The following is a 13,428-nucleotide window of genomic DNA, read 5'->3' on the forward strand; positions in this document are numbered from 1 at the left end:
GAGAGCCGCGAACCAATGGGAAACGGCATCTGAGCGGTGGCGCGGCGGCTGTGGGTGGAGTCATCCCCTGGGCCTGGACGGTGGCCTGGCTGGGTCAGCTCCCGACTAGCGGCCCAGGGCATGGCTGTGTGGGTCCGGGGAGGCCGCTTTGGCCTTCGCGGGTGCCTCGGCGCTAGCAAGCTGCTGTGTCCCCGTTTTCAGAGTCGCGGCCCTCAGGGCGTGGAAGACGGGGACAGGTGAGTGTCGGGCTGGGTGGGTAACTCGAACACCTGCAGAGTGCATCGTGATGTCGTCACCTTGGGTACGTCAACATGACGTCCCCAGTGTACTGACGTCACCGTGAGCAACGTGGAAGCCAGGATTTCTTTGCCAGATTTTAATGCAGCCCAGCTGTCATCAGTCAGGGCAGGCCATGTCCCTTGTGGGCCAGGAGGACCCACAGTCGGATTTTGACCTGTCTCCAAAGCAGTTTATACAGACACACTGACATTATCTCGAGATGGCACTCATCATAAGCTTTGAAATTTGCACCGCTCCCCAAGACCACCCCAGCCTCAGAACCTGTAAAATACCACGAATTAATAATGGGTTAATATATTTTATAGGTTCAGTAATATAACTTTTGAATAACCATATAATGTCACATTTTAATTTTGAGCTATGTAAATTTTATTTTTAATTTTTTTTATTTTTTTAGTTGTTGATAGACCTTTCTTTAGTTTATTTATTTATACGCGGTGCTGAGAAACGAACTCAGTACTTCACACATGCCAGGCAAGTGCACTACTGCTAAGCTCCAGCCCCAACCCCAAGCTATCTAAGTTTTATGTTGCTATTTGAAAATGTTAGTTTGGGGGAATCCTAGGGATGTAGATCAGTAGTAGAACATTTGCCTAGTATGCATGAGGACCTGGGTTCAGTCTCCAGCACTGCCAATAATTAAAAAAAGACTGAAGAGGTTGGGTTTGTGGCTCAGTGGTAGAGCGCTTGCCTAGCATGCATGAGGCACTTTGTTCGATCCTCAGCACCATATAAATATAAAATAAAGATATTGTGTCCACCTAAAACTAAAAAATAAATACTTAAAAATAAAAGGCTGTTGTTCTTAAAAAAAAAGTGAAAATGCTAATTTTCAAATCCTGTTTTAGTAATACTTCATTTCTAAGTGTACCTGAAGCCTTGTGGAATGGAAGTGGCCCAGTTTTCTTTCCCTCCAGGAGGCCCTGACTTAGTGGTAGAAAGTAAGAGTTTGGGGAAGGTAGAGGGAACAGTTTGGGCCCTGGAGTAGGACAGTCTTGGAGGTGAATCCAAGCTCTGCCTCTTCCTCCTTAGGAAAATGAGTCTCACTGTGAGCTACAGTTTCCTCAATAGTAAAATGAAGGTAATAGGTCGTATCTACCTTTGGGGTTACTGGAGGATTTCAGGATAAATCCAGGAGAGAATGCCCAAAATCCACTGTGGTACAGGAGCTATGGGGGGATTAGTCAATCAGTTCTTTCAGCAGATATTCATTGAACATCTCCACTGAGCAATGCATTACATCAGCTACTCTCCAGACACCTGTGGGCAAGGTACAGAGCTGGTTCACAAAGGACTTGAAGTAGAAGGAATAGGGGGGACAGAGGTCAACAAGATATTGCCACCCAAAAGGTGGGGTGGGGGTAAGGGTTACTGCTGAGGTTGCAGGCAGAAAGCTGGGACCCACAGAGGTGCCCCTCTGTGTAAGATATCTCACTCATGACCTCTTGGTGTCTGTTTCTCATTAGGCTACAGCCTCCGTCGAAGAGCCCCAAGACCCCCAAGATTTACACCAAGACAGGAGACAAAGGTAGGGTGAGGACCGGTGAAAAATGCAACAAAAGACATACAGCTGACCTCATTTCAAAGTTCTTCTAACTTCTTTGTAGCCATTAAAAAGTATGTGACTGGCTGGGTGCTGTGGCACATGCCTGTAATCCCAGCAGCTCAGGAGACTGAGGCAGGAGGATCATGAGTTCAAAGCCAGCCTCAGCAACTTATCGAGGCCCTAAGCAACTCAGCGAGACCCTGTCTCTAAATAAAATCACAAAAAGGGCTGGGGTTGTGGCTCAGTAGTTAAGTGTCCCTGGGTTCAATTCCCAGTTTAAAAAAAAATTATGTGACAGATCTGAATCATATCACAAAAATGTGATGTGAAATGAAAACCCCCAAGGTATATCAAGTGATGAAAACATGTTTGGGGTTGGGGAGAGGCAGACAGCTCAGTGGTAGATCTATCTAGGTTTGGAAAAACTATGCCTATCAGAATGATACCATTTCCTGAAGTTTAAAACCATGCAGATCACATTGTTTTTTGGATCTATACTTAAAAGTATACACATACACCCAGGATATACTTAACGCCATTGAACTATAGACTAAAAGAAAGACCAAAATGGTGAAGTTCACGTTAAGCATGTATTACCACCACCAAAACAAAAAGAAACGTACCCAGGGATGACAAGGGTCAGGCGGTAGTGTCAATGACTGCCAGCCAAGGACCTCCAGGGACCACCAGCAGTGAGATACAGGGGCAGTTGGCTCCTTAGCAGGAAGGAGGTGGCCCAGCATGGGACTCTGAGATGACTCCATAAAAGAATGGTGGAGGGGCGGGGCTGGGGCTCAGAGGCAGAGCACTTGCCTGGCACGCGTGAGGCACTGGGTTCCATCCTCAGCACCGCATTAAAACATTAAATTAATAAAATAAAGGTATTATCCATCTACAACTCAACGTATATGTGTATAGATGTACAGATGTATTTACATATAAATATATTTTTTAAGGAGAGTGCGGAAAGGACTCATAGGGCTGGGCTTGTGATGAGTGGCTTGGGGGGAGGGTTCAGGGAAGTGGGGCTCTGCTCTGGATGGGACGCTGTCGGAAGGCAGGGCTGATTACGTCATTGGGTATTTTAATTTTTCCCTAGAAGGTGGGAGAGAGGAAGAGGGGATACAGATGCAGCGATCACTCACACTTACCAGGAAAGCGGGTGTTGGGTATTTTCATATTGTGGAATTGCTCAGCTGTCGCCTCTTTCCTTTTGGTCCTGATCTGTCACAGTCATGGTGGACCATCCGATAGCATTCTGTGAAGTCATTTGTGTTCAGCAGAGCAGCCAACCTACCTATGAATGCCAGGCCAGTGTTGCCAGGCAGGGACCGTGACCCAGGCAGGAACCATGGCCCAGGCAGGGACCGTGGCCCAGGCAGAGGTGCGGGGGACTTTGATTTCCTGTGAGATACAGTGATGATGGACATGTAATATGTCTGAAATGGTTTTCGTCTTAACAGGCTGCTTAGTACATGCTTTTAAAGTTTAGAAGCATACCAGGGAGGAAGTGAGGCTTGCCGTCACCCTAGGACTGGTGGCTGAAAGTGGTGGCGGGGCTCTTCTAGGGCACTAGTCAAGTTTTGTCCTTGAACTGGAGGCTGATCACAGAGGTATATTTAGTTAATAGCGATTCATGAACTTGTGCACTTCAGGTTTCAGTTCTTTTCTTTCTTCTTTATTTTTTTGTTTGTTTATTTAGGTACTGGGGATTGAACCTGGGGTGCTTTATCACTGAACTGTATTCCAGCCCTTTTTATTTTATTTTTTTATTTTGGGTCAGGATCTTGCTAAGTTGCTTAGGGCCTCACTAAGTTGCTGAGCTTGGCCTTGAACCTGCCATCCTCCTACCTCAGCCTCCTGGGATTATAGGAGATTGCGGGGATGCGTGCTGGGATGCATGCGCCTCCACACCTGGGTCAGCGTTTTTCTTTCTTTTTTCAAAATTTTTTTTTAGACATTGATGAACCTTTATTTTATTCATTTATTTATATGCGGAGCTGAGAATTGAACCCAGTGCCTCACACAAGCTAGGCAAGTGCTCTGCCTCTGAGCCCCAACCCCAGCCCCTGGGTCAGCGTTTTCTGTGTCTCTTGAACTGCATTTTGAACACTTCAGGCTGGTGGTGGGGTTCAGTGGTAGAGCATTGTCTAGTGTGCACAGACCCTGGGTTTGATCCCCACCACTGCAACAAACAAACAAACAGAACACAGCAAGTGGGGGGGCCCTTAATTTGGGCGGCTGTATGTTTTTTTCCACAGGGTTTTCTAGCACCTTCACAGGAGAAAGGAGACCCAAAGATGACCAGGTCTTTGAAGCCGTGGGAACTACAGATGAATTAAGTTCAGCCATTGGGTAAGGGAGGTGGGACTGGCCCTGAGGTCGGGTCTGAATGGGGGGAGAGTGAAGGCCACTACCGTGGAAGTGTCTGCACTTGAGTCTGCCTGACTGTGCGCGTAGGCTGGTCAGCCCCTCAAGGTGGCTGGGCTGCAGACACCCTCCTTCCTGGCCCTGCTTGCTCCTGCTTGTCTCGCTGGTCACCGGGTGCAGCTGCCTTTCCCTCCATCCCTACCTGGATCCCTCACTGCTCAGGTGAGCACTGCACCACTGGGCTGTGTCTCTGAAGAGACAGAGACAAGTTAGTGTGATGGGCGGTGTGCCAAGTGCCATCCCGTTTGTGAGTGATAATTCTGAAACAGCCAGTGTTTAGAAGGTTGACGTGAAGAATTAGTTGGGATCAGCCAGGCCAGGTCCCCCAAACCTCAGAGCTTAGAAACCAAAGTTATATTTTCGGCTCGTACCTCAAGCCCATGTCATGGGTTGGTGTCTCTGCTCCATGTGGCCTTGACTAGGGGACCCAGGAGGGCAGGACAGCATCTGTCTGAGACCCTACCAGTCATGAGGGCAGAGGGAAGAGGAGTCCTGGTGAAGCTCACACTGAGTCTTAGACGTCCCAGAGCCATTCCTGTGGATATGCCTGGCGTGGGTGGGGTGGGAGGGGCAGCACCTGCTGAGAATCATAGCACAGCCCCCCACGCTCAGCGCTGTGAACAGTGTGAGCACAGTATCTCGAGTGCTGGATTCCAGGTCTGACATGGCTCTGTGGTGATGGGGCACGGGAACCAGGCAGACCTGGGTTCAAATTTAGTACAACTGCCAGGTAGCTATGTGACTTCAGTCAGACCCCTGGCCTCTCTGAGCCTCAGTTACTGCTCTGTCAAATGGTCGTAGTGATCATACCCATCTCACTGTGTACTTATGCGATTAAGTGAGATAATTCCATGTTTCCTCCCTAGGACAGTGCCCAGCTTAGATATTATCATTATCATGATAATTTATGTGTTCATGGCTACCATTTCTCAGCAATGTGCAGACGAGGTGAGATTTTCAAGGCAGATAACGTCACGGGTGGTAGTCTTCCAGCAAGGCAGAGAAGGCAAAACCCTGTCTATGGGGCTGGGGAGACAGGATGAAGTGGGCACAGTGGAGGCAGGATGGGTGCTAACATTGGCCATTCAGAATTAGCAAATGACCTGGGTACAGTGGCACATGCCTGTCATCCCAGGGGCTCTGGAGGCTGAGGCAGGAGGACTGTGAGTTCAAAGCCAGCCTCAGCAACTTAGCAAGGCCCTAAGCAGCTCAGTGAGACCCTGTCTCTAAATAAAATGCAAAATAGGGCTGGGAGTGTGGCTCAGTGTTCGAGTGCCCCTGGGTTCAATCCCTGGTATGTTAAAAAAAAAAAGTTAGCCAATCAGTGAGCAGCATCTTCCAACCGATGAGGGGCAAGAGGTCAGTCTAGAACCCTGACAAAGTCTGGGGTCCTTTGTCAGATATTGACCGGGCACCTCCATGTGTCAGACACTGCAAACAGCCTCAGCCCTGTCTCCAGGAGGCCACAGACGCCAATGGGGCGCTGCCTGCGGTGGGACCCGGCAGGGGACAAGCACTGGAGGAGCCCTTGCTGGCAGACGTCTCCTCGCACTGGCAGTGCCTGGCCGAATTCTGTGCTCATTTCATGCTGATTGGCGATGGCTGGGCAGGTGCGCGGGTCATTTTTGTTCTCCTTTTGTATCCATTGTCCACCTCCTCTTTCCTTTCTGTACCTGGGCAGCGGGCCTTTTGACTGGTGACCAGCTCCCTGGTTTCCTGGATTTCTGGGGTCCAGCCCATGGGAGGTGGCAGCAGGAGGCTGGAGAGGGGGTGCAGAGGTCTGAGGGCACGCAGGAGCCTGCGCTTTAGCTGGGTGGCGCCTGGTGGCCCTGGGCTCCTGCCTCACTCGCTGCCTGGAATCCAGCACTCTGCAGGGTGGGGGCGCCCTCCCCATCCCCTGCCCCTTCAGGCTCCCCCTCCTGCTAGTCTCTGGCATGATCACCAGTTCCCGTAACGGCTCACGCCTCTGAGCCCCCTGCCTTCCCGCCTCTCCTCCTCCCAGTGCACCCCGGTCCCCTCCAGGACGCTGAGGGGTACAAGAGAGAGCGGGGTGCAGAGGAGGCCAGGGGCAGCATCTTGACCAGCAACTGGGCAGTTTCCTCCCCCCCATCCCACCTCCCTCAGCCCCCAGAGCCCCACCTCCAGCTGCCCTGGAAGCCCTCCTGCGCCCTGGCTGAGGCCAGCTGGGGCTCCCTCATCTCCCTCCGCACTGACCTCGGCCTGCAGCTTCCCATTTGATAGAATGGTCCCCAACTGAAGTCCCCCCACTGCTGGACAGGCCTGTGTCACCTTCTGTTCCTCACCGAATCCCCACGACTCTGCCAGGGCAGGTGCCCAAAAGGGAATCACTGGGAAAACGAGTGTGAGAAGAGGCAAGGACGCCCCTGGTGTCGGCAGGAGACACGGCCCCGGGCTGCAGCTGAACCAGTGGATGGCCTCCACCTGGGGACGCGTTGGCGCAGCCCTGTCCTAGAGCCGCATCCTTTTTGTTTGTTTCCTCGCAGGTTTGCTATGGAATTAATTGAAGAAAAGGGCCACACGTTTGCCGAAGAGCTTCAGAAAGTAAGTGCCATCCTCTCGCCCCAGGTCGGGGCAGCCCAGTGGCCATGACTGACTTCCTCCTCTGCTCCTGCTCCCCTTTCATGCCTCTGGGGCTGGTCACTCCTGTCTGCATGCCTCGGTTTCCCCATCTGTGAAAAGGGGACATGTGGAGATGACCCTCCTCCTCGGGCAGGACAGAGGACAAAGTGCAGCAGCCTCTCCAGCTGCAGCTCTGCCCCGGGGGGCATTTGGCAATGCTCAGAGGCATTTGTGATGCTACATCTGGGGGGTGGGGCTGCTGCTGGCATCTGTTGGGACAGACCAGGAGCGCAGCTCAATATCCTACAGTGCACCCGTCTGTCCCCTCCACAAAGGGTGACCCAGTCCCAAAAGGCAGTAACCCCCAGGCTGAGAAACCCACGATGAAGTGCCCCCACAGCTCGGGGACACCCTGCAGCAGTGAGCCCAGCTGGGCCTGCTCACTAGCATTTCTGAATGTTCCTTAAGAAGGAGCAGGCATAGATAGCCTGACCCAGATAGCCTGGAGGCTGAGGCAGGAGGATCACAAATTTGAGGCCAGCCTGAGCATCTTAGGGAGACCCTATCTCAAAATAAATTGGTAGGGGAACAGGGTTGGGGTCCAACTCAGTAATAGAGAACCCCTGAGTTTAATCCCCAGTACCTTGAAAAGGAGAGTTGGGGTCTCTGACTCCCAGAGTGAATGTCAAACACAGAGATGGGGACAGCACCTCCAGATGTACCCAAGGTTTCCATCTACATGTCTCCTGAGAGTAGACAGCCCAGGCTTGGGCTCCGGGGAGCAGATAGGCTCCTGCTCCAGAGGCCCCGCGTGCCCTAGCTGACTGTCTCCGCAGCATCCTGTACACATTGGGCTGTAGCGTCCCGTTGGCGTCTCAGTCCAACCAGTCAGGAAACCAGAGCAGTCAGCCAGAGAGGAGCAGCACAGGGCACAGGTGCACGGGAGCCAAGGACAGAGCCAGAAGGTTCTTCTTAACCTCCACCTGGGCGCTCCCTGCTCACCGCTGGACACTGGGCCTTGTCCTCCCGCAGACTCTGAAACAGCCTCACAGGTCCCCTCCACAGGGCTAGCGGCCCACCACGGGGTCACGTGCAGGTTCTGTTGGTTTGTCACCTCATTGAGAGCCTGACAGTCCCACACTCTGTGGCCAGGTGGCACCCCTGCGTGTGGCTCTGTCACTTCTGGCCAGCCTCACGAGTACGACTTCACTCTCCTCTTCTCCCCAGATCCAGTGCGTGCTGCAGGACGTCGGCTCCGCCCTGGCCACCCCACGCTCCTCGGCCAGGGAGGCTCACTTAAGTAACTCTCCCACCTGCCCGGCGGGTGGGGGTCTCCTGGGAGCCCAGGGCCACGCCAGTCGGCCATGAAGCCCCGTGGCCCCCGGAGGGAGGTTGGCCCTGAGGGTGGCTACAGTCTGAGGCCACGCAGGCGGAAGGGACTCGGGTGTTGCTTCGAGGGCTGGGCCTCATGTCTGGCTGTTCCTCCTGCTCCGTGACCCTCAGGACACACAGCCTTCGAGGCGGGGCCCACCCTGGAGCTGGAGCAGTGGATCGACAAGTACTCCCGCCAGCTGCCCCCGCTCACAGCCTTCATCCTGCCAGTAGGTGTTGGGCGGCCTCCACCAGGTGGGGGGGCTGCGGACCAGGGGTACTGAGAAAAGACGCCGCCTTTCCACGTCCCCCTCAGTAGCCCTTAATAGCGACAGAAGCTGTCCTCCAGCCCCAGGTCCCTCCAGCCTCTCTGACCCCTCCCCAGCCCTGTGCCCGATGGAGGTGCATCTCCAGGGTTGCCCAGTAGGGCCCCCCAGGCCAAATATTGCCCAGCCAACACCCATTTTCTCCTTTCAGTCGGGAGGCAAGAGTAGCTCTGCTCTGCATTTCTGTCGGGCCGTCTGCCGCCGAGCTGAGAGACGGTAAGCCCCCCCAGCTGAGAGATGGTAAGGGCCCCCCCAGCTGAGTAAGGTGTCGTGCCCCCCCCACCTGGCTGAGATGTGAGCCCCGGGGAGGGGGCCTTCACGGCAGGCAGGAGGCAGGTGTGGCTCCCTGTCCAGAGGCAGCTCTGCTTCTGGAGACTTTCTCAGCGGGCCAGGGCAGGCCAGCCCCGAGCCCCGTCCTCCGAGCCCACCTGCAGAGGGGAGACAGAGGCAGAGAAACCAAGGGCTCACTACCCGTGGGCCAGAGGGGCCTGCCTTTCTCCTGCAAGCAAGAAGAAGCCAGTGATGGGTCCCGGCTACTTGAAATAGTGGCATAAAGGACTCCTTTAGCTCATAGAGAGAAGGAGGGGTGTGGGGGCTGCCTGGCTGCGGGGGCCCTGGGTAGAAGTGGTCATAGCCCAGCCACCAGCTGCCTGGGCCTTTCCCCCACTCAGAATGGAAAGCCACCAACAGACTTTTCAAGGACTTGCGAAGTGCCCAATCACACCCCTCCTCAGCCTGGCTGCCGCCCACCTGGAGAACAGAAAGACAGGTCCCCCAGGTACAAGCCACCTGTGGGCCAGGCGCTCTGCTCATAATCTCATAGGTTCCTCATTAGAGCCCTGAAATACATGGCAGCCCCTCTTTATAGGAGTCAGGAAATGGGCTTAGAGAGGTGACATCATGACTAGGGTCACCAAGTGGTCCCTGCAGAGTGCAGAGTGTAGTTCAGCCCAGGTCTCTCCAGCCAAACCCTGAGCTCTCCATGACCCCACACGACAAAAGCTCTGTCCTTCATGAAAGGCTCTTGGTCCAAGACAGGCAAAGGAATCCTGGGTAACAGAAAGTTTTAGCTTCAAAAGCAAAAAATATGCTAGGCCCAGTGGCACATACCTGTCATCCCAGGGACTCGGGAGGCTGAGGCAGGAGAACGGTTATCTCAACGCCAGCCTGGGCAACTTAGGAGGACCCTGTCTCCAAGTTAATCAATTAATTAAAAGGGCTGGGGATGTAGTTCAGCATTAAAGTCCCCTTGAGTTCAGTCCCAAGCACAGAAGAAATTAATTAAAAATAAAAGTTAAATAAATAAGGGGTTGGGGATTTAACACCCCTGGGTTCAATCCTCATAAGTATTGAACAAAAATAAAAAAGCAAAACATGTCATTTGTTCAAAGTCACGTACATCAGTAGCGCTCATAGCAGCAAGAAGTCAGAAACCTCCCAGAGGCCCAGCGAGGGGAGGGCTGAGCAGATGGAGGTCCCAGAGGCAGGCGGCCACTGCTGTAGCCATGAGCAGCAGACTATCTGGGGGGGAAGGACAGTGGCTGGGACACTTCTGGTAAAGAACCTCCATGCTGAGTGGGAGGCGCCCCCCGGGGCAGGCTGGACCCACTTCCTGCCTGGACCATCAGCCAGTTGTGTGACCTCAGATGGGGGCAAGAACCCCGAGGCTGGGTCTGGGGACAGTGCCGCCCAGCAAGGGTCCTGCAGCAGCAGCAATATGCAGGAGGGGCCTGGCAGGGCCCTGAACCTTCTCAGTGCTTAGCAGATTGCAGTCCACTGTCTGAAACGTCTACACAGACTGGTGGGGACCCTGGGAACTCGGAATCGTGGGGAACCGGGAGCTTGGTTGGCTTGGGTCTTTTCTTTCCCATGAAGTTGCTCCAAGCTGTAGTTTAAACTGGCAGCCCCTTGGGGATTAGGGTTAGCTTTCCCCTTGGAAGGCTGGGGTGGTTACTCTGTCCTACCCAGTTAGGGGCCCTGACCTGGGCCCTGTCGCCCCAAAACCAGTGCACTGGGATGCGGGGCAGCTATCCCACCAACCTCTGCTCTGTGCTCCATCCCTCCTTGGCCAGGCCCTGTCTGATGTGTCCAAGGAAAGGGGATTGAATGACCTATTAAGCCCACCAGGGACAAGGACAGTTTCCACCTCTGGTGCTGGCGAAGTTTGCACAGACTGAAGTCGACCAGGGCCATCTGGGAAGAGCTGTTTGGGAGAGGCCCAGGTCCCTGGGTGTGCTGGGTCCTGCAGCATGGCGTGACTGTGTTTTCTCTTCTCAGCGTGGTGCCTCTTGTCCAGATGGGAGAGACGGATGCCAATGTGGCCAAGTTCTTAAACAGGTACTTGTGCAGGGTGGCGGACGGGTCTCTGCTCTGAACTCTAGGCACGTTTGTGGGACAGCACCCCGGTGGTTCGGGTCTGCGGAGCCCTGCAGGGGCCGTGCTCACTCACCCACCCGTCTGCTCATGTTTGTGGGTGTCTGCTGTGTGCCAGGCACAGTGCCAGGTGTGGGGAGCAGCTGTGGAGGAGACAGACATTGTCCCTGTCCTTGGCGAGGTTGAGATCTGGTTGGAAGAGACCACTGTAAAAAATAGTGGAAACGAATAAGCAGAGGGACAGGCTGGAAGCCTGGTCAGGGGAGTCCTCACGAGGCATCTGACAGTGACTGCCAGGGAGACCAGCCAGTCTCCCTTCCCAGAGACACTCCAGGGCAGCAGAGAGGCAGGCCCGGCCAAGCTCGGGAGCCCTGGTGCAGGACCCAGTGACCCAGGGAGGACTCCCTGTGCCTCGGCAGCCTGAAGCCTGCTCCACTGGATTCGCTGGGTGGCATGAGCATGGGCGAGGCCAGAGCCCAGGGGCAGCACCCCAGAAGCTGTGCCAGCCGTGCTGTGAGTGACTGCATAGCAGGCGTGGCTCCTGACAGTGGACTCCCCTCTCACTGGGTCGTGGCCTGGGCTCGGGTGGCTCCTGATCAGCTCCTTCCTCCTGGGAGGTGCAGACCCCCGACCAGCAGCTCCATCCCACCTTTGCAGCCCCCCCACCCCCCGAGCCCCTAAGGTCTGCAGTGGCATGTGGCCAGGCAGCTCCGCCCCGGGCAGATGCTACGGAGCCAACAAGAAACAGCACGTCGCTGCCCTCCAGGAGTTACAGGAGGGGGCAGTACCCAGAGCAGTCTCCCCTACTGTCCCCAAAGAGCCAGCAGTGGGCCACCAGGAGTGGGCGGGTGGGCCCAGGGGCTGGGCATGGTCAGAGAGTTCTGTGGTGCTGACCTCAGGGAGGGGGAGGGCTTGGTGTGGCAGCGGCTGAGGGGGACAGCCTAGATGGACCCGAGGAAGCACCTCACGGCAGGCATGGCGTCCCATCCTGCATGCTCTCCACCAGTTTCCCTGCAAAAGGCCCCCTGCCCGGAGGCCATCACTGCTGGGGCAAAGGAAGGAGAGAGAGTGACTGTGCCCTGGTCACTAGAACACTCCAGGCCAGTGCTTCCCAGGACATCATGGTTCTGGAGACAGCTTCAGTTGTCACAGCTGGGTGTTGGGGTGCTACCAGCATCTAGTGGGTAGAGACTGAGGCTGCTGATACCCTACGATGCCTAGGACCACCTGACCTCAAGGAATAGTCCAGAATGTCCTACTGCCAAGGTCAAGAACCCTCCCTTCTCAAAGTGTGGTAGTGCTGACCAGAATGGGGATCTGCATGTCACACGGTCCCCGGGTGATCCGTGCACCCTCCAGTTTGGGAAGTAGCAGTCCTGGTTACTCGAAGTGCACGAACCAACCCAAAGGGTGGTCCAGAGTTCCTGCCCGTGGGGTCAGGGCAGGTCAACAGCAGGTCTGGCAGGAACTGCCCCATCCAGTACCAAAGTTGGGACCCTGGCTGTCACAGAAGCTGACCTCGGTGCCACCCGTCTGACCCAAGAGGGCTGGGCACATGCCGTCCCCGCACAGTGCTCCCGGGGCTTCATGGCTCCTCCTCGTAGGCCACAGAGGAAGGCCCATGGGCACTGACCTCGTCTCTCTTCCTCTCTGCTCCTCGCAGACTCAGCGACTACCTCTTCACGGTGGCCAGATACGCAGCCATGAAGGAGGGGAACCAGGAGAAGATATACAGGAGAACGGCCCATCGGACTGAGACCCAGGCCCCTTGAAATACCACAGCGGGGGTTGTGGGTCCCTGTGGTGACAGGGGGCAGCTTGCTTTCCAGAGTCCTGGTTCCTGAGGAGCTTGTCACAAGGGTCTTTGCCTCGAAGCCCCTGCCACCTCCCTCGAAGGACCACGGCCCCTGAGATTTCTGCCCCTGCATCCCCAGAGCGTCCTGGGTCTCAGAAAGGTCAAGGACAGCCGCAAAGAGGAGGGGCCACGTGGGAAAAAGAATAAAAATGGGGAGGCTTGAGCCAGTGTGTGCGGGTGTGAGGGGGACAGGGAGCGGGGACAGCGAGCGCTGCCAGGCCAGCCTCCCGCTCCAGCTGCGGTTGTCAAGGACCTGCAGTGGCACCAGAGGCCCTTGGAAGTGTGATCATGATTTACCTGCGCCAACGGGGCTTTAAATGTCACATTTATAAAGGGGACAGCAGGCTGGATTTGGAAGTTTAGTTCACCTCTGAGCCACCCATCACTGCCACCGTGTGGGGGAAGGACAGCTGCAAATTGACAGGTGTGGCTTCAGAAACGCCACCCTCCGTGAACTGAGTGTGGGGGTGCAGCTCAGAGACCCTCCATGGTGGGGAGGAGGCCCTGGGGGAGCAATGCTGCATCACATACAAACACCCCTTCCTGCCCAGGGCCCGAGTGCCAAGGGCGAGGTGGCACCGTTCAGCTTAAGGACACGAGACCTTCAGGCCGGGCCAGCCCAAGGCCAGGGAGACTGCGAGGCCTGC

General features: G+C 55.2%; 1 protein-coding gene across 2 annotated transcripts; it reads left to right on the plus strand.

Annotated features, from left to right (window-relative positions):
- The first annotated feature begins 61 nt into the window (after positions 1 to 61).
- Positions 62 to 12,944, plus strand: Mmab (metabolism of cobalamin associated B). Of its 2 annotated transcripts, XM_046464359.1 has the most exons (9): positions 63 to 236; positions 1,767 to 1,828; positions 4,108 to 4,201; positions 6,781 to 6,838; positions 8,084 to 8,156; positions 8,360 to 8,457; positions 8,705 to 8,769; positions 10,831 to 10,890; positions 12,590 to 12,944. In XM_046464359.1, exons 1-9 carry the CDS (start codon positions 121 to 123, stop codon positions 12,696 to 12,698), a joined length of 735 nt encoding a protein of 244 aa, XP_046320315.1. In that variant the 5' UTR covers positions 63 to 120; the 3' UTR covers positions 12,699 to 12,944. The 2 variants fall into 2 exon arrangements, with proteins under 2 accessions (XP_058441521.1, XP_046320315.1); XM_058585538.1 differs by lacking the exons at positions 10,831 to 10,890; positions 12,590 to 12,944 and adding an exon at positions 9,225 to 9,946 and having other exon boundaries at positions 62 to 236.
- The last annotated feature ends 484 nt before the right edge of the window (positions 12,945 to 13,428 follow it).

This window comes from Marmota monax, unplaced genomic scaffold, assembly GCF_021218885.2.
Source record: "Marmota monax isolate L192 unplaced genomic scaffold, Marmota_monax_Labrador192_F-V1.1 WCK01_AAM20220418_F8-fsc00269, whole genome shotgun sequence".
Lineage (NCBI taxonomy): Eukaryota > Metazoa > Chordata > Mammalia > Rodentia > Sciuridae > Marmota > Marmota monax.